At 45.5% G+C, this 20,388-nt stretch overlaps 1 protein-coding gene across 2 annotated transcripts in view; it reads right to left on the bottom strand.

Moving 5' to 3' along the window:
* Positions 1–1,464: 1,464 nt before the first annotated feature.
* The window catches only part of LOC110522945 (membrane-associated phosphatidylinositol transfer protein 2), an 85,343-nt gene continuing 66,419 nt past the window's right edge, over positions 1,465–20,388 (bottom strand). Inside the window, exons 6-27 of one of the 2 annotated variants that reach the window (XM_036977546.1) lie at positions 18,273–18,620; positions 18,093–18,188; positions 17,861–17,971; positions 17,531–17,592; positions 16,683–16,773; positions 16,423–16,576; positions 16,155–16,344; positions 15,923–16,042; positions 15,568–15,788; positions 15,182–15,357; positions 14,290–14,460; positions 13,857–13,991; positions 13,080–13,247; positions 12,667–12,933; positions 11,946–12,094; positions 10,397–10,513; positions 10,176–10,292; positions 9,824–9,972; positions 9,529–9,678; positions 9,143–9,326; positions 7,784–7,912; positions 1,465–7,555 (exon numbers count right to left, since the gene is read on the bottom strand). In XM_036977546.1, coding sequence (XP_036833441.1) covers positions 7,196–7,555; positions 7,784–7,912; positions 9,143–9,326; positions 9,529–9,678; positions 9,824–9,972; positions 10,176–10,292; positions 10,397–10,513; positions 11,946–12,094; positions 12,667–12,933; positions 13,080–13,247; positions 13,857–13,991; positions 14,290–14,460; positions 15,182–15,357; positions 15,568–15,788; positions 15,923–16,042; positions 16,155–16,344; positions 16,423–16,576; positions 16,683–16,773; positions 17,531–17,592; positions 17,861–17,971; positions 18,093–18,188; positions 18,273–18,620 — 3,665 coding nt within the window. In that variant the 3' untranslated portion in view covers positions 1,465–7,195. The remainder of the gene's footprint in view (positions 7,556–7,783; positions 7,913–9,142; positions 9,327–9,528; positions 9,679–9,823; positions 9,973–10,175; positions 10,293–10,396; positions 10,514–11,945; positions 12,095–12,666; positions 12,934–13,079; positions 13,248–13,856; positions 13,992–14,289; positions 14,461–15,181; positions 15,358–15,567; positions 15,789–15,922; positions 16,043–16,154; positions 16,345–16,422; positions 16,577–16,682; positions 16,774–17,530; positions 17,593–17,860; positions 17,972–18,092; positions 18,189–18,272; positions 18,621–20,388) is intronic. The other variant, XM_036977547.1, reaches the window with a different exon arrangement.

Below are 20,388 nucleotides of genomic sequence, written 5' to 3'. Positions count from 1 at the left end.
TTAAATCAATTTTAATACCACTTTGTAACACAGCAACATTTTGAAAAAGTCAAAAGGAACTGTTCATACATAACTAAACATTGTACCCACTCCTTGTTTTGAAAACTAAACTTGGTATCAAAACCACCCAAAGAAGCAATTCTGATGTTGGTGGTGTTTTGAATAAGAGTGCCACATCAATTACACAAGTATATTTCCTATAGACTTCTTTAATAATGCCTATTTGAAATCCAGACCTGCTACAAACTACAAAGGGAAATGGGTGAGATTGTAAGAGGTACAAAACACTATTTAATTTATGTACATGCCTTCAAATTCAAATATTCATTATATGATTATGCACTTATGTCAAATAAACTGCATATACTCAAAATGTACTTAAATTATTGCCACCTCGAACAATATATGTTACCATATATATATATACCACACACACAGTGCATTTGGAAAGTATTCAGACCCCCTGACTTTTTTCACATTTTGCAAATTTATGAAAAATAAACATAAATACCTTTGCTATGAGACTTGAAATTGAGCTCAGGTGCATCCTGTTTCCATTGATCAGTCCAACTGTGGTAAATTCAATTGATTGGACATTATTTTGAAAGGCACACACCTGTTTATATAAGGTCCCACAGTTGAAAGTGCATGTCAGAGCAAAAAAAACAAACAAACTAAGGCATGAGGTCAAACGAATTGTCCGAGACAGGATTGGGTCGAGGGGAAGGGTACCAAACAGTTTCTGTAGCATTGAAAGTCCCCACGAACACAGTGGCCTCCATCATTCTTAAATGGAAGAAGTTTGGAAGCACCAAGACTGTTCCTAGAGCTGGCTGCCCAGGCAAACTGAGCAATCGGGGGAGAAGGGCCTTGGTCAGGGAGGTGACCAAGAACCCAATGGTCACTCTGACAGAGCTCCAGAGTTCCTCTGTGGAGATGGGAGAACCTTCCAGAAGGACAACCATCTCTGCAGCACTCCATAAATCAGGCCTTTATGGTAGAGTGTCCAGACGGAAGCCACTCCTCAGTAAAAGGCACAAGACAGCCCGCTTGGAATTTGCCAAAAGGAACCTAAAGACTCTCAGGACGATGAGAAACTGATTCTCTGGTCTGATTAAACCAAGATTGAACTCTTTGGCTTGAATGCCAAGAGTCACGTCTGGAGGAAAGCAGGCACCGCTCATCACCTGGTCGATACCATCCCTACGTTTAAGCATGGTGGTGGCAGCATCATGCTGTGGGGATGTTTTTCAGCGGCAGGGACTGGGAGACTAGTCAGGATCGAGGGAAAGATGAACGGAGCAAAGTACAGAGAGATCTTTAATTAAAACCTACTCCAGAGCGCTCAAAACCTCAGACAACGACCCTAAGCACACCCTAAGCACATAGCCAAGTCAACGCAGGAGAGGCTTTAGGACAAGTCTCTGATGTCCTTGAGTGGCCCAACCAGAGCCCAGACTTGAACCCGATCAAACATCTCTGGAGAGATCTGAAAATAGCTGTGCAGTGACGCTCCCCATCCAACCTGACAGAGCTTAAGAGGATCTCCAGAGAAGAATGGGAGAAACTCCCCAAATACAGTTGTGTACCCAATGAAGACTCGAGCTGTTATCGCTCTCAAAGGTGCTTCAACAAAGTACTGCGTAAAGGGTCTGAATACTTTTGTAAATTTTATATTTCAGTTGTTTTTAAAAATGTTAATACATTTGGAACAATTTCTATTGTGTGTTGATTGATTTGAGATCCTTTTTAGAACAAGGCTGTAACGTAACAAAATGTGGAAAAAATACTTCCCGAATGCGCTGTATATGTATATTTACAGTGCTATGATAATCATAACGGCATTGTACTAATACAAAACATTTCCAATCTGTTCATGGAAATAATCAAGTAAAGCTTGTGTACATTTTATATTACTAATGCTTGAGTAAATGACATACATTTTATGTATACTGTATGTAGCTAAATATATTGGTCCCACTTTACAGTATATTAACAAAATGTTCAGAAATCTATGTATTTACATGGCAGCTACATAAGCAGGTACAGTGTTAATTACACCGTGGGTACACATTGTCAGCCTGAAATGCAGTCTGTTTGTGCATTACACTCGTTGCCACATCCATGCCATTTCAAACATAAAAAAATGGTTGGCATGACAAGGTGTGGAACGTTAGCACAGAACCGACTGAACACATTGTTATATAGCTCTTGTTATACCTGTTTATACTCCTAGTCGGTATTAGATAGAACGTCGCGGCCCCGACCGCCTAGGGGGAAAACAATCCAACCATCACCTTGGTTACGCCATTGGCTCACAGCAAAAACTTGACCATTTTCGAACACAATTTTGTCTTTGTCTACTTGTTTTTGTCAATTACAAAACTACAGTTAAGAAAAGTACAGCATGCCTAAAGATTACTTTTCAACATTGAATGCTCCCAAGTATTTTCACTACTTAGAAAAGTGTAATATTGTAGGGCTTCCCTCATGCCCCTTTTTTTTCATAACAGCGCTAACAGCCACACGAGTAGTGTGCTAGCTAGCTAGATACCGACCGGAACATTAAGCTAGCCAAGACCAACAACACAAACAAACGGACTGTACTAAATGTCTTACCTGTGATTAAATGTTTTCCGTTTGTTTATGTTGTTGGTCTTGGCTAGCTTAATGTTCCGGTCGGTAGCTAGCTAGCGCTCAGTCATCGCCTCCTAGCACCGTCACGAAAAGGCGCTTAAGGGAAGCCTTACAATATTACGTATTTCTAAGTAGAGAATGCTCGTGAGCAGGCGATGTTGAAAAGCAATCTATAGGCATGTTGTACTTTTCTCAAATGTAGTTTTGTAATCGACTTAAACAAGCAGCCAACAAGAATTGAATACGATTTAATACCGACTGGGACTTATCCATGGCGTTGTTGAATACTTGTTTCTGAATGGCATTCTAGAGCATGCATTATTTCCCTATAACACAGGGTATCAGCACGGTAGAATTCATTGGCTATAGTTAATTCTTACATGCTCTATGTTTGAGCTGCTTTTGAAAGCAAAAGTCGAATTGAAAACATTATTGGCATTGTTGAATTACATTTTCATTAATAGCAAGCTATGACTGATGGTTTGGTTAGCTAAACTAGCAAGTCTGTTTGTTTACCAAGGCAACTGTTGTAGCTATCCAGTAAACAAATGAACACATTCTTAGTGCCAAATGTGTTCAGTTATAGCCATGGTATAAAAAGGATAATCAACTCGGGCCTCTATGCGTTCTCTGGAAACATCTTCAATATTTTCCATAGAATGCATAGCCCTTTGTTGATTATTTATCCTTGACATATCTACAAGGCATTGAACTATAATAACTATTCAGTCACACACGTGGCCCCATAAAGTAGAACATGTTCTGTACCGAGTGTAAAACTGGCATCTAATAGTACAGTACATGCAAGACTGCTACTAAAGTGGCAATAATTCTAATATTCTCAAATATAAACAATAGTTTTTTCTGGAATACATTTCAATTTCAAGACATACTATAAGGGTTAGTGGTTAACATAATTTATATATAACTACTGTATACAATATTGATGGCTAACCCAGTCTGAATGATTTAGAACACCACATATTACAGGTAAAATAGGTTCATCAGGATGGAATTTCACATGACAAGTTCACAATCAAACATTTCTTCATTCTGAAGGGGGGAAAAACTGCCTTCACAGAAGATAGGAAGCAATACAGTATTTTGTCAAGGCTTTGTAAAATGGTCCAGTTTGAAAAATAGTTTTGTTTTCACTATAAAATAATTGAACCTTTAACGGTTAACCTTTGTAAAGGGACAGCAGAAGTGTGAAGGGGTGGGACAGTGGATAAGTGGATGTTGTTAATGTTGTCTATACTCGTGCATGTTCGATAGATTGTCTCTGTCTGTGCCTTGTTGTGGTCATGCTACCCTGCGACTGAAACAATAATATTGGCAAAGAAAATACACACCTTCCACTGACTGTTGGTCCTCATCATAAACAAAACGCTACATATTCAAATATTGTTCACCTGAAAGATCCATAATAGAAATTAAACTCATGTTGCGTAAATAAATACCTCTCAACCATTATATTCCTACATATACAGTATCCTTTTTTTACAGTATCTACACTGACAGACAGACAGACATATCCATGGATCATGTACAGTCTGGGCTCTCCAAGCCTATAGCAGGAAGACATTCAGCTCATCATCACCAGACCACAGGCCAGAGGGGAAACAGTATGGCTGTATCCAATACCTTCCCTAGTGCCTTCCAGATCGTCACCTACAGCTCCAGTCTACATCCTTCATTAAAGTCGTAGTTCATTGAAAGATCAAAGTTTGTACGGCTTGGTCAAACCTCAAAAGGGACCTTATGCAGCTGGATCTACACAACCAATGGTGTGGGACAGAGACTTGAAGTTACAACCTTTTTTATTTTATTAAAAAAAAAAAAAAATATATATATATATATATAGGTCTGATCAATGTCTGACAAAAAAAAAAGTTGATTTTGAAGTGAACTATTGCTTTAACTAACAATCATCACCTATGCTACTGCGCTTGAGCGGTGTCATAACAGGTTGCAATAAATGCAAGTTGGCAATAGTAGCATGTCCCTAGAATCAAAACAATACGCTAGAGCTTCCAAGCTCTCAAGTTATAAGTACAAGTACAACCATAACCACATCCTATACAGCTAGCCATTATGTCCCTTAGATGTGGACAACATATTGGATTCAAAAAGATCTGCAAATCAGAAGTAATCTGATTGACATAGTTTAAATACAGTATAGAACACGTGCCTTTTCAACTAAAGCCACGCCGTCATGCTCTCAATGCAAGCCCCGACTCTTCTCACTATACAAAGAAACGGTGGGATACAGCCTGGCACATTAGCTTCCCACACCCAACAACTGTTTCACTTTTTTGGCACGTTATTCTACATTATTCAGTAATCCTGACATTGAATAAATGTACACGAGTGTGCGTACTACTGCACATATACCCTGCAATAATGAATCGTTTTTATGTCATGCACTACAAAAAGGTAACAATATGTAGCGACATGAGACGGTAACACGATTCTCCAACATAAACGAGTGCAAAAAACAACAACAACGAGGTTGAACAGGTTGAGATACTACAGCCGCTAGAGAGAGAGATTGTTGACTTTGTGTGATTAGTAATGGGGATATAATTGAAGACGATGATAATACCTAACCATAAAGTAGGGGCCAGGTATTAGATAACAGGTAGTATGAGAGTTAGGTGTTCATCTAAAATTCTCTGTACAGGTTGCCATAGCTTTAGTGAAAGCATTAGTAACCCTTTATTTTATAGTCCGATACCAGCTGGTATTTGCTAAGTAATAACATGGTATATTCTCTGGTACTTCAGATAACGAATCACAATTGGAAACAACTTGGTATCGGATGGTGGTTATTATTAGGTAAAAAACAGGTAAAAAATAAAACAGGATAGGGGAACTGTGAAATAAAGTGGAATCAAAGCATGTCTTCCTGCCTCTGAGGATGTCTGGCCATCCTGTCTGCTCTCAGAACGTTTACAACCCTTCTTCCTGTGACCTCATCGCCTGTCCTCGTCTGTTTGTTAGGAATCACGAAACGTCCCGCTTCCGTCCTTTGAATAGTGAGGGTTCGCTGAAAAGCTTAAATCACTGTGAAAAGCCTAGATCACTTTCAGTATCCAGACTGAAATGTAGTAATGTCCAATGAATAGCATTCATCACATGCCTCAAGGAGGAAAGAGCTCTGAGCATCATAGGGAAGTCCACTGGAGTGTCACTGAATGGTGTGTAATGACAAAGGTTGATAGCGAAGAGGCGCCGCAGGATGAACTGAAATTAATACCAACAGCATCATGCTTTTTGAAAACAGAGAGAGACACTGCTCCCCCACTGGTGGCTCAGAGGTATTGCAAGCAGATGGTCTGGTAAAGGGATTGCTGCTGTGTTCCGTTTGTTCAGCGTTTAAAAAGTGTCACTAATGTCTACTGTTATGACAAGCCTTGTCTAGCTCAGTCCTGGGATCCTTCAGAGTCTGACGTTATAAATGTGTCATTGGGGTTTAAGGCCTGGGATGGCCCACAAGCCATGCTGAAAGACGTGGTACAGTACAGTAGCTACTCTGTTACGGAGTGAAAAGGACTGGAGCTGAGGTCAACGGTAGAAATCGCTGTGTAGTACCACACTGATAAAAGTAGAGAAATGGCCCAGGAATAGACTAGAGGAAATTGTACATGTCATCCATAACCTTTCCCCTCCCTCCCTTTTGTCTTGCATCGCTCTCTGTATCCACCCTCTTTCCTTCCAGCCCTCTTCCTCTTGCTTTTCCTCTTCCCTCTCTCTTTCTATAGGGTAGTGGTGCTTCTCTCCTGGCAGTGTGAGGGGACTCGTTTTCTTATTGCCAGACACAATGGGGTTAGCGGGAAGGAAGGAGGTGTATCTCAGCGGATAGAGGGATAAAAACAGATTAAGTTGTTGACTTGTTGCCATGGCTACAGACTGACCTCCAGATCACCATTTGAGTCTTATTTTTGTGGCTCCACTGTCCGGGCCTGTCCTGAGCTGGGGTGTTTGTATGTGTGCGAATTCCCATTGTCCTCTCGGTAGAGAGAGTACATTCAACCATTACTCAGACAAGGGTAGGCACTCCAGGCCCTCAGGGGGTGACGATTAAGGCTTACGATTGTTTGTTTTTAGTTTTAATTTATTTTATTTTCCAGTTATTTTCTTTTAGTGGCCAAGGTAGGTAATATAAAAGTCTTGACTGTGAGACTCTAATGCTACAGTAGAAATGTCATTTGATCTTTACAGCTAAGTCAGAGCACCTCCCATGTTTCTGGCTTTACTTTTCACTCAACCAATCTCTTCTCTCTCTATTCCTTTCGTATCTATTTCCCAAGAGACCCTGCTTCTTCCTCTTGCTCACCCTCTTTGGCCCTTTTCCCTCCCTCTCACTTTCCGCCCCTCAGTAAACCTTATCCCACTTTCATCCCATTCTTTCCCTTCTCTCTCTCTCTTAAACATACTTCTTCCTATCTCCATCCATCCTCTCTCCTTGTCTCTCTCGGGGCCAGTCCAAAGATCATGGTGCTCCAGGTAGAGTCAGGCAGGGTCCCCTCCCCCCTGTAGCCCAGTCTGGTGAGTCCTATTTTGGGCTGAGTAATCCTCCTGACCCCTCCTTGGTGCTCCCGGTGCGGCCCCAACACCCAGCAGCTATACTCATACTCCTCTGGGTCCCCGCTCCTGCTCTCTCCCTCTCTACCTCGCATTGGCTCAGCGTGCGTTCCGTGCGTCCTGGTTGGCCAGGGGAGCTAGAGCCCGCCCCCCCAGTTGCGTTGATGGAGCGCAGGATGTGGTTGCGCTTGCGGAGGTAGTCCCCCCCGGCGGCGCCCAGTCCGAAGCTTCCCTTACGGAGAACAATACGGGCACTGGCGGTCTTGGCAGGACGAGACCTCTGACTGTACTCCAGCTGGGACAGGTGGGATGCATAGCCGTCTGGGATGAACTGACAGAGAGGAGGGGGAGATCGAGAGAGGGAGAAAGAAGAAAAAGAGAGGGGGTAGGAATGGAGACGAGATCAGCTCAACCCCTCATCTACTAAACTATTCATCTATAGGAACACATTTGCACATTTTATCTATTTATGAGTTGAAGTTGGAAGTTAAGCATTTCAACACTTTAATTGATAACTTTTTGTTGGCGACAGTGCACTTTCTACCAGCTAGTTTGGTACCTGACACTGGCTGGACATCTTCTTGGTGGGCCGTCCCACTATGTAGATGTGTGATGGGGGCAGGCCTAAGGAGGAGTAAACTGTGATATCCTTAGTAGAGCCGTACGCGGCAAATATCTTCATATGGGCCTGCACACACACGCACACACACACAGAGGAATGGACTGTTAGAAACATTGTTGTTGTTACAATATATATATATGTATATGGACACCCCTCAGTGACTCAACGTGGCACCGTCATAGGATGGCACCTTTCCAACAAGTCAGTTCGTCAAATTTCTGCCCTGCTAAAGCTGCACCGGTCAACTGTAAGTGCTGTTATTGTGAAGTGGAAACATCCAGGAGCAACAATGGCTCAGCCGCGAAGTGGTAGGTCACAGCGTGTACAAATCGTCTGCGTTGCACGTACAAATCGTCTGTCCTCGGTTGCAACACTCATTACCGAGATCTAAACTGCCTCTGGAAGCAATGTCAGCACAAGAACTGTTCGCCGGGAGCTTCATGAAATGGGTTTCCATGGCAGAGCAGCGGCAAAGAAGCCTAAGATTACCATGTGCAATGCCAAGCGACGGCTGGAGTGGTGTAAATCTTGCCGCCATTGTACTCTGGAGCAGTGAAAAGCATTCTCTGGAGTGATGAATCACTCTTCACGATCTGGAAGTTCGACGGACGAATCTGGGCTTGGGGGATGCCAGGAGAACACTACCTGCCCCAATGCATAGTGCCAATTGTAAAGTTTGGTGGAGGAGGAATAATGGTCTGGGGCTGTTTTTCATGGTTCAGACTCCTTAGTTCTAGTGAAGGGAAATCTTAACGCTACAGCATACAATGACATTCTAGACGATTATGTTCTTCCAACTTTGTGGCAACAGTTTGGGAATGCCCCCGTGCACAAAGCGAGGTCCATCCAGAAATGGTTTGTCGAGATCGGTGTGGAAGAACTTGACTGGCCTGCACAGAGCCCCTGACTTCAACCCCATCGAACACCATGGGATGAATTTGGAACGCCGACTGCAAGCCAGGCCTAATCGCCCAACATCAGTGCCCGACCTCACTAATGCTCTTGTGGCTGAATAGATGCAAGTCCCTAGTCTAGTGGAAAGCCTTCCCAGAAGACTGGAGGCTGTTATAGCAGAAAAGGGGGGTCCAACTCCATATTAATGCCCATGATTTTAGAATGAGATCTTCGACGAGCAATGTAGTGTATTTGTGACAGTAGAAACCTAACTTAAAAACCCTAAGTCCCCTTACCCCAACCCACCCCGAACAACACACTTACCCTACCACAACCCAACCCAAGCCATACCCTAACCCCTTAGCCCTACACCCTCATCTCTACCCCCCCTGCCCCTCTTACCTCACAGATGAGGGACTTGAGGAAGTTGGCCTTGTGTCTGAGGGGGTCGTGGACCAGGCCATCACAGAAGGACACAATTCCATGAGGGAAGTTATGCTGAGACAGCCAGGCCACCACACGCTGCTTCTGCATGTCTGGACGACCCGTCACATACACTATCAGATAGCCCAGGTCCTGCCAGTGTCTGACGGGAGAGAGAGAGAGTTAGAACAGGCTGTGGGTGAGCAGGTGACACCCCAAAGAGTCTGGTGTATTATCTATCTATTAAGTTATTCATTTGCTGATTCACAACTTGTACGCCACATTAGGTAGTGTGACTCCTGGTCAGGAACATAACAGTACATCAAATACAAATCACGATAGAATAAGACCCATTGTGTTCATACCTGACCACGTCCACAGCTCCAGCCCTGACCTTGGGGTCGCTGCCCATGATGGACACGCTGGCAGCAAACGAGCCGTCGATACTGAACACTACAAAGTCTGTTCCCCGCGGCAACACCGTCAGGTAGCTGTCCGCAAACGTATGGTCACCCCTGAGAGAGGGAGGAGAAACGGGGGAGGGGAAGGGAGAATGTGTGGCAAGGGGGAACACATAATTCAACGCTTGTTCTCATACTCAAAAACACCCACCGAAAACAAGCAAATCAGATATTTCAAGGGTTTCAGCCCATAACCTACCTGACGACCAGCTTGACAGGATAAACTCCAATGCCCAGCCTTTTGCTCTCTGGGATGACATAAGAGATGCGTCCGCTGCTATTGGTCAGCTCGGTGTCAAAGTACACCCACTCTCCTGAGGGGGGCTGGGTCATGATGTGGATGTCAATCTGGGGGGCAACAAGAGGAGGTTACACATAACAGTAATCACACCACGTCTGTATATTACATAAAATAATGACTGACTTGCCCATGTGTTCCATTGACAAACAATACATTATGCTCAAATATTGAGTTGGATGCAAGTGTCTCTCAGTTGCAGAACTGACGTTTGTTCCACAAGACACGTTGGCATCAATGAGTACGGCTTTACCTTCTCCCCAGTGAGGGTGACCATGTCCAGAGGTCCGTACATGAAGCGTCCCATCACCAGCTGTGTTCCGTCCTCAGAGAACACCGCATCGTTCACGCGGTGGTTGGCCGTCACGTTCTACACACACACACACACACACAGACGTTTACCGCGGTCAATACCTCTGTAACTTGCCGACAGAAAGCCTAAAAAAGGGGGTTAAGGAAGTGGTCTGTCCTCACCCTGATCTTGACGTGGGTCCTCTTGCGGATCCACTTCTCTCTGGGTTTAGAGGGCTTGAACTCGGTCACCTCTTTACCGTCCAGCTCCAGAATACTCGAGGTCTCATGCCTCATCACCTGGAGGAACAGACAGGGATGATTACATAGGCATTCATATAGCATTCACCAGCCCAATAGGAGGCTATGCCATTATATTTGGCGACTAATATTCATATGGTCTTACCTCTCTGAGTAGGAAGGAGGCATTGTGAGTGTACTTCCAATATGATATATGGAAGAGGTCTATGAACATTCATAAGCATTCGCATGAAATTCATAAGCAGTTCTCTGGTCAATTGGTACGAATGTCTCATCCTATATTCAGGAAGGGCCTTTTCCCCTTTATTCAGATTACACCTGCTCACTTTCGGTTGTTTGAAAAGGAAATAATCTCCAAAATATCTTTATTTTTTAAACAAGCATTAAAAAGTTGGTTTCAATTTCAGTTTAATCCACCTGAAAGGACGGAACAAATAGTACAACAAATATTGTGGTTAAATTCAAATATACTAATTGATAAAAAAAAACTATTTATCGAAGACGCAAAACAACCCCGAATTCAAAACTTCAAATTTTTCAATATAAATTACTATACAAAATTCTGGCAACTAATAGAATGTTATATATATATATGGGGGATACAATCTTCCCAGCGCTGCAGATTCTGCTGTGAGGAGGCAGAGTCATTAGATCATTTATTTTGGTGTTGTCCATATGTAGCTCATTTTTGGTCACAGGTCCAGGAATGGCTGAAGAATTGCAACATTTGCCTAGAACTAACACTACAGATAGCAATACTGGGTGATTTGAAAAGCCATAGTCAATCAATCAATAATATAATAATTATTTTAGCAAAAATGTTTATTTTTTATTTACAATCTGTAGAAGCTATGAGAATAGGAAGGTTCAATTATTTTGTGAAGCATCACAGCACAGTTGAAAAATATATGGCAAGTAGAAATCCGAAATGGATGATGTTGAGAGACAGATGGGAGGGGTTGAGTGGAGCTGAAGGGTGGGACTAATAACAAGATAAACAATGTAAAGCATACGGGATCTGTAGAATGTATATAGGTTCGGAGCTTTTGTGAAATAGCACAGTTACAAATAGAAATCAAACTGGATGGACATCAGAAATAGAGGAAGGACTAAGAACAAACAAGAGAGAACTATTGTAAAGTAGACTGTATCTGTAGAGTGTGTATAAGATGTATGGATTGAAGGTAGAAGCAGAAGCGTTTACTCCAATTGGGAGATCAGCGGAAGGGTTTGCGGGGAATAATAATAAAGGTATATTCTTTTAAAAAGTATGTATGTCTATATTGGTATGTGTAGTATATATGTGTATATATTTGCATGCGTGTATGGATATATATATTTACCCAAAAAATATGGGGGATTGGAAATGATGCAGACAATTACATTGGAAGCAACATTCTTTCCGCAATATTAAGCTGATCCACCCTCAGAAAAAAAAATACAAATAATAATAATTAATAAGCAGTCATACCTGTCTGAGTAGGAAGGAGACGACGTCAGTGGACTCCCAGTACGACGCATGGAAGAGGTGAGGCAGGGCTACAGTGGGGAAGGCTGTGAGGGCATCAGGACAGTACAAGGCAAAGTCCATCCTCTTACTGCCCCACCACCGAGATGCAACTGAAGAGAAGGAGCGAGAGAGAGACAGAAAGAGAGAGAGAGAGAGAAGTCTGACACATAATCACAGTAGAGAAAAGACGACAGGGTTTGTAAAAGACGTCGATGTGTATTTCTGGTCAATGACAGTTCCAGATAAAAAGTGGTTCCACAGTAGAGGGAAGTGTGCTCATCCAGAGATTTACAGTCCGAGAGAGAGGCTCTATAGTACAGACGGAAAGTCACAGGTCCACACTGGAGTAGAATGGGGTGTCAGGGGCAGATTGAACTGGAGCAGAGGGCCAGTTTTGATTTGAGGAGGGAGAGGGTAACATACACAAGATCAGTGGTCCCTCTTTTCAATCCCGGCTAAAGACTGGGTCCTTGATTGAGGACTTTGGCATAACTCCTGTTTGGGAAGCACTGCAGTACATTTAGGGTACAAGCTGTAGAGGAGAAGAGAAGGGAGAGGAGCTGTAGCACTGCAGTGGTTCAGCTGTAGCTTGAAGGAGACCAACGACAAGGCACACAGATGGGAGTCCTGGGGGGGAGGGGGGGGGGGTCACACAGGATTCAAACCACAGTACCCAGACTACCTTGCTCGACGTCCATCAGCGTGTCTGGCGACGGGGGGTCAGAGTTCGTATCGATGATGTCAGACGGCAAGTCTGAGGAGACATCAGAGGCAGTGACGTCAGCGGTGACGTCGTTGTCACCCTGGTCTGAGTCGGTGCGTCCGTGAGAGAGGAAGGGTCGTATCTTCTTCCTGGCCCGCGGAGAGGGGCTTCTCGAGGGGAGTTTAGGAAGCGCTAGCTGGGAAAGGAGACCCAGCTTCTTAGACGGGCTGCTTTGGCATTTAGTAGCTACGGAGGAATCAAGGGTTGAAGAACGACAAAACAGTGTGTGAAAAATGTCAGAGAATGTATGTTGTCATCTCCCTGAGCCACAGACACTGCTGTTAAATGCAAAAAAGACAGATATATCAAACAGTATAAAGTCCAGTACTGACTATTGGTGATGTTGGAGGCGTTGTATGAGTCGGCCATGCCTGACACCTGGCTGGCGATGCTGGCCTCGCTGGACCTACGGAGGCCCCTGGGGTGGGGGGGTCCGGTCAGCGGGGAGGACGGGTACTGGCTGTCCACAAACACACCACAGTGGGAGTGGAGCACGTCAGCTATGGAGGGAGGGAGACACGGGAGAGAAAGTGTGTGTGTGACAGAGAGAGGGAGAGAGAAGTGGATTGATCAAACAATCAATCAATTTAATTGTATAAAACTTTTTTACAAATACAAATGAAATGCAGAGAGAGAGACAGAGACAGAGACAGACAGACAGACAGACAGACATACAGACAGACAGACAGACAGACAGACAGACAGACAGACAGACAGACAGACAGACAGACAGACAGACAGACAGACAGACAGACAGACAGACAGACAGACAGACAGACAGAGAGTGGACAGGGCAGCAGACAGACAGACAAACAGAGAGCGGACAGGGCAGCAGACAGACAGACAAACAGAGAGCGGACAGGGCAGCAGACAGACAGATAAACAGAGAGCGGACAGGGCAGCAGACAGACAGACAAACAGAGAGCGGACAGGGCAGCAGACAGACAGACAAACAGAGAGCGGACAGGGCAGCAGACAGACAGATAAACAGAGAGCGGACAGGGCAGCAGACAGACAGATAAACAGAGAGCGGACAGGGCAGCATACAGACAGATAAACAGAGAGTGGACAGGGCAGCAGACAGACAGAGACAGAGAAAGGGTACACACTGTCGTTGAGCTGTGCGGCCTGTTGGGGCCAGTTGAGTACAGGGACCGGGATGGAGGTCTCACTGACGCCCCCCTCCTGGTAACGCAGGGGTACTGACTCCAACATGAGCTGGGGGTTACTCTGCATCGTCTCCACTGGGGGGGAGGAACATGTGGGGGAGAGAGATAGGAAGGGAGGAGGCAGGAGAGACACGGGGGGGAGACAGAGAGGCAGAAATAAACAGACGTAACTACAGAACAGACATGGACTAACTGACATACAACAGTATGCTCCCATAGTACATTATACCTGATAATACCTGGACACAGGTATCGCACTATGCGAGCATATGGACAAAGCACACGGCGAATTGAGTGCTTCCTTTTTGGAGGAGAGATATCCCGGAGGCATAAAGGAATAGTTTAGTGGGCGTGCATGTGTATCGAGCCTCACCCAGCAGAGCCGAGTGCCCGTCCCCCAGAGGGAAGCGTTGGTATCGGGGGACACAGAAGGGGGGCAGCTGGTGAAACCTCTTCTCTAGGAGGGGCTCCAGGCGGGAGGCAGAGGGGTCCGCTGGATGAAACAGGTTATACACCTGCTGACAAGCCGGACGCAACGCTGAGACTGGAGAGAGACAGAGAAATAGGAAGAGGAAAAGAGAACGCGGTTATTTACATACAGGAACAGCTAATCGGAGTTCCTTCCAAGGCTCACATATTGAAAACCATTGAACCAAACTATGAACAACTTCCATCAAAGCTGCTGGTCTCGAGGGTCCAGAAGTGACAACTGCTGACGAACACGTCTCTGGAACCCCTGGAGACTCCATGTCACAACCCCCTCGGTTTCCTCTGCTGCCTCTCAGCTCTTTTTCTAAACCTCCTATTTATCCCCTGTCTCATCATCTTAGTTCTTAGTTTACTTTGGAACATGTGTCTCGAATGTCATCCCTTGATGTCACAGCCAATGGACTTCTGGCGTCAGAGATCTAAAACATGACTTCTACCCTCTGAACTCTGATGTTAACTCACTAAGGGATGTCCTGGCAGAGCCCGACCCCCACAGCTGCAGGAAAAGACACTGTCACCGCACAGATGCCGAGTAGCTTAGTTTACAGCTTCTCACTAAATGTGAGACTTTCTGTACACATACAGTAAATACAATTCTGAAAAGTGGCAACTTTGCTTATAGTCTATTTCTGCTTTAGCCAACTCCTTAAAAAGGCCAACTCCATGCATGGCAAAGACTGTTGGCTGCAGTTGGAATATAGCCTATAGTCTACAGTATATAGTCTAGTATAGTCTACTGGCTACTGATTTCAACCTCTGATGAAGGTGTTCCTCACCATCTATAGATGGCACAACAGTCTTCCTCAGTGCCAGCACCAGACCCAGAGGAGAACCAAAGAGGAAGAAGTCTGCCACCTCGAAGTCCAGCCTCCCTAGCGCCCCTCCCTCTAGCATGGTACTGCTGCTGGAGCGCCTCGAACCCGGGTCTGTTCTCAACACACTGCTGTGGAGACTGGAGAAACAGAGGGAAGGAAGGGGGGTAGAGATGGAGAGAGAGAAAGGAGGTGACAAAAAAAGAGGGGGAAGAGTCAGCCGACAGGTGTAAACAATAAAACATTTACATGGGCAAAGTGAACATTTGATAACAATGACGGTCATTGTCTGTCTGTCTGTCTGTCTGTCTGCCTGTCTGTCTGCCTGTCTGTCTGTCTCTCTCTCTGACCTGGACAGGAAGGCCTGGTGCTGTTTGATGGTGTCTAGTTCGTAGGTGGAGGAGTCACTGCGTTTGCGTGGCAGCATAGTCTTGGGGTCGTCAGGCCCTAAGCTGCGAGGGATGTCGATGTTACTGCGACTAAGATGGCGACTGCCCTCCAGAGACGGAGAAGATGGAGAGGACGGAGAGACACTGTTTATTATGATGCCTGGGGAGAGGAGGTCTGTGTCCTGGAGAGATGGAGGGCAAGGCGGGGGGAGGAGAGAGAGAGAGGGGGGGGGCACATGTAGTTAGTAGCAGTCCGATTTACAGCACAGATAAAGGAGGGAATTTGGGTGCAACTTAAAGGACTAGAGGAAGGTACCTGTACGCTGACAGTGCTGCCTCGTCTGCTGCTGTTCTGGCTCTCTGAGACGGTGACGTTACTGCTGCACAGAGCATCAAACCCTAGGATACCACCTACACAGTCCCCGATCACACACACCTACAGGAGGAGCGAACACATGCCTTTAAGTTCAACATAGAGAGAATAATCCGCAATAGCTGTCAGAAACATCCGGGACCTCGAAACTTTGACTCTGGTCCTCTGCACTGACCTGTCCGGAGAAGGATGTCCCTTCCAAGGACCTTAAGAAGTCCCCATACACCTGATTGGCTCGTTGGATGACGGTAGCCACGGCATCCTGGTACTGGGGAGCGGAGGTGGCCAATAGAGGCAGTGCAGCTAGAGGGATGTGGTCCTGACTGTTGGAGAGGCAGCCCTCATCATAACTATAAGGACTGAGACTGGTCAGGAGAGATAGAGGGTTAGGGTATGTGTGTGTGTGTATGTGTGCGTGCGTACGTGCGTGTGCATGTACTCACTTGGACACCAGGGAAAAGGCGTCGGCACACACCGCGGGGCAAGGAACCACGCGGATGGCGATGCGTCCTAGGGCTGCTGGGTAATGGACCCTCATCACGGTCTCAAACGCTCCGGTCAGAGTGTTGACGTCCGCCTGCTTACTATTTGGCTCACCTGGGAGTAATTACGAGTAAATAGTCATACAATATTGTTACATTGTCTATCCAAGAACAAACAAAGAGAAGATGACTGTAAGTGTTTGTGTTGGGATGTTGTATACCTGCTCCAGTGTCTAGGATGTTACCCCCGTGAAGCACCAGGAGGAGAACGTGGATCTTTGAGGGCGCCAGACACTGCTGAGACGACCCATCCTGCGGGAGAAAGAAGGGCGGTCGTTGATTAGTTACCAATACGCAGTGACTGTGAAGGGGTGAAATCATGGGAATTAAAGTAGAATAGAGAAAGAGACCATTCCAATTGGAGTTCTATCAGAACTGAAACAACATCTTTTCACAGCCTACAGTAACACAACACCCGACTGACGGCTACAACACCACCTGTGGGGCTGGGACTAGGGGGGTCAGACTTAACAGCTGGTGGTCTGCGGGACCCGGCAGTGGAGCGACATCTCCGTTTACTAGAGACGTGGCGCTGGACACAGAGAGGATAACACACTGAGATGCTGCCTGTGTGTGTGTGTGTGTGCGTGTGCGTCAGAGAGACGTGCTGCTGCACACAAAGAGCAACAACAAACACTGACATAGTATTTACACGTGATCTACTATCCCCGATAGACACTCTGGGATGTTCTCCCTCCACCCCTGGCTGTCATTAGGACCAGATGGGATCAAAGCATTCTCAAACTGACACACAACTTCAATAAGCCAATCTGCTACAGTACTGGTTTGACTGCAAACATTGCTGGTAATGTATTGTTAAGAAATGTTGTTAAGAAATGATGAAGCTATAGTCAGTAAACTCAGTGAGAACTCATGATGTTGTGTACTTGGCTACTCTCATACATTCTTCCTACTGCTATTTGTCGATTTGGATCCCCATTAGCTTTTGCAGAAGCAGCGGCTACTCCTCCTGGGGTCTAGATGAGGAGGTGTTACATTGGAAGCATACCTCAAGGAGTCTCTCGTCACTACTGGTGGCGGCATACTCTTCACCCGACTGATACAGGTTCTCTGTAAACACACACACACACACACACACAATTGTTTTTCATTAAACAAATGAACTTCCTGAAGGACGATATAGGACATGAAGATCTGAAATCTTAATGACGAACGGAGCTTGTGTGTGTGTACAGTATGTGTTTTGATTTGGATTTGACTGGGATCCCCATTAGCCGACGCCAAAAAATATATTACAGACAGAAATACTATATTAACCTAGACATTACAGACTTACTACATATACATATGCCTTAACTAGGTGTGTGTGCTGTCCTACCCTGGCCCTCGTCCGTCTCTGTAGTCTCCATCTTGTCCATTAGGTCGTTGGAACTCCACTTGGTCATCTCCTTGGCATGTAACAGCATCTCCTCATCCCCAGAGAAGTCCTCTGAGGAGACAGACATCAGTAACAGTTGTAATAACATGTAATAACAGTCATAGAACCCCAGTAAGTAACAGCTAATGTAGTAACTGTAATAGCGGTCTGGAAATAAAATGTCATCGCAAACCGTGAGCGTCAAAGAACTCGTCGTCCGTGCTGTCCTCGGAGTCACGAGCGATACTCTGCATCCGCCACTCTGAGATGTTCTGGTGGACGGGGCTTCCTGTGTGGACAGGAAATAGGAAATAGAGTGAGGGCACTATTCTCTGATGCTCTGGGTTGATTTGAGACTTTGGGACGCACTCACCTCCTCTCTTCGAGGATCTATTAGACGACTTGGACGAAGTCGACCACTGCTTGGTGAGCTCTCCACGTGTCTGTAACGCATCTCCCAGCCCTGTCCGTCCTCCCTCTACCTCTCCCCCCTCCCCCAGGGCCTTCACTCCCTCCTGGTCCTGGTCGGGGGTGGCAGGGGTCCCGTTGGTCACTTCCGCCCCCTCCTCTGTGTCACTGAGACTGTACTGGGCCATCGTCCTGGCCAGGGCTAGCTGGGTCTCCAGCTCCAGCTGTCTGATGTCCTCTATGGTCAGACCGTACCACTCATCTTGCCAGCACCATGCCTGCCGGTGGGCACGCACCATCACCTTACGCAGGCCTGGGGAGGAGGGGAGAGGGAAGAGCAGGAGATGAATAACATTATCACAGCGTTCTCGCTCTCAATTCCAATCAATATAATTATTTTCCTTTCTCTCCATACCCATCAATCGTGCATACATTCATTAGAAATAAACTAATGAACCTGTCAGTCATAATGTACTGAACAAGCACCACACAGCAGCAACACCACAGAGCAGTCGCACACACAACACACACACATACTAGAAACACAGGTACAACACACACGCGCACACACACCTAGCTGGTGATTCAACATTCAACTCAGCCATAACACGAGAGGATTAAATGAGCTGTGTGTATAAATTAAGAGAGCGTATATGAACAAACAGCAGTAGGTCAGTGTGTGTTAGTGATGCGTGGGTCGACTCATAACCTGCAGTCCCTGCGGTTACATCCGTGGAGCGGGCAGGTTTAGGTTCATTAAATATTATGTGGATGAACAGCGGGTGGATGGTGAATAAAGAGAAAAAAATGCATACTAAAAAAAATCAATAATAATTACTGTGCAATTCATATTTATACATTGAGTTTTTTTCTTTCATTATTTTTAAAAGTCGGGCATTAGTGCGTAGGCCTTTTCATAGAAGCATGCGGAAGGTGTGATTTATTGCTCGACTTTGTCTATTGTTTGAAACGTGTTGTTTCAGAAAAACATTAGGCCTAAATAGGTTAGGTTATAAATAGGTTCAATAGGCCTAAATATTCAAATGAGGTAAGACGGATTTGATCGTCGTGGACTACAGGAAACGGAGGGCCGAGCACTTCCCCATCTTCATTGACGGGGCTGTAATTGAGCTGGTAGAGAGCTTCAAGTTCCTCGGTGTCCACATCACTAGGGACCCATCATGGCCCAAGCACACCAACACAGTAGTGAAGATGGCACGACAACGCCTCAAGAGGCTGAAAAGATCTGAAAAGATTCTCAAAAAGTTATACAGCTGCACCATTGAGAGCATCTTGACTGTTGGCATCACCGCTTGGTATCACAACTGCTTGGCTACAGACAGTAATGTGTACGGCCCAGTACGTCACTGGGGCTGATCTCCCTGCCATCCGGGACCTCTATACCAGGCGGTGTCAGCGGAAGGCCCTAAAAACTGTCAAAGACTCCAGCCACCCAAGTCATAGACTGTTCTCTCTGCTGCCATACAGCAAGTGGTACCGGAGCGCCAAGTCTGGGACCAAAAGGCTCCTGAACAGCTTCTACCCCCAAGCCACAAGACTGCTGAACAGTTAATCAAATGGCTACCCTGAATATTTGCATTGACACCCTTGTTATTTGCACTGACTCTCTAGCAGCAGCTCTATGCACACTCACTGGACTCTACCCACAACCTCACACATACTACACTGACACTCCAACACTACATACGCTGACACACACAAAACGCATGCATTTTGACGCCACACACACAACCTTTAACACTCTTCACATACGCTGCTGTTACTCGGCTTATTATCGATCATGATTGCCTAGTCCCCTTTACCCCTACCTACAAGTACATTTTACCTCAATTTCCTCAACTACCTCGTACCCCTGCACAATTACTCAGTACCGGTACTCCTAATATATAGTCTCGATATTGTTACTTTGTGTTAACATTTACTTTTTAACTCTGCATTGTTGAGAAAGGGCTCGTAAGTAAGAATTTCACGGACCATTCCACACCTGTTGTATTTCGATGCATGTGACAAATACAATTCACAATTAAATGTGGAAGGAAAACGTAACTGTTCAATAAACG

Source organism: Oncorhynchus mykiss, chromosome 5 (assembly GCF_013265735.2).
Source record: "Oncorhynchus mykiss isolate Arlee chromosome 5, USDA_OmykA_1.1, whole genome shotgun sequence".
NCBI lineage: Eukaryota > Metazoa > Chordata > Actinopteri > Salmoniformes > Salmonidae > Oncorhynchus > Oncorhynchus mykiss.
Note: the sequence above shows the minus strand (reverse complement) of the source record. Positions and strands in the feature narration are given on the sequence as shown.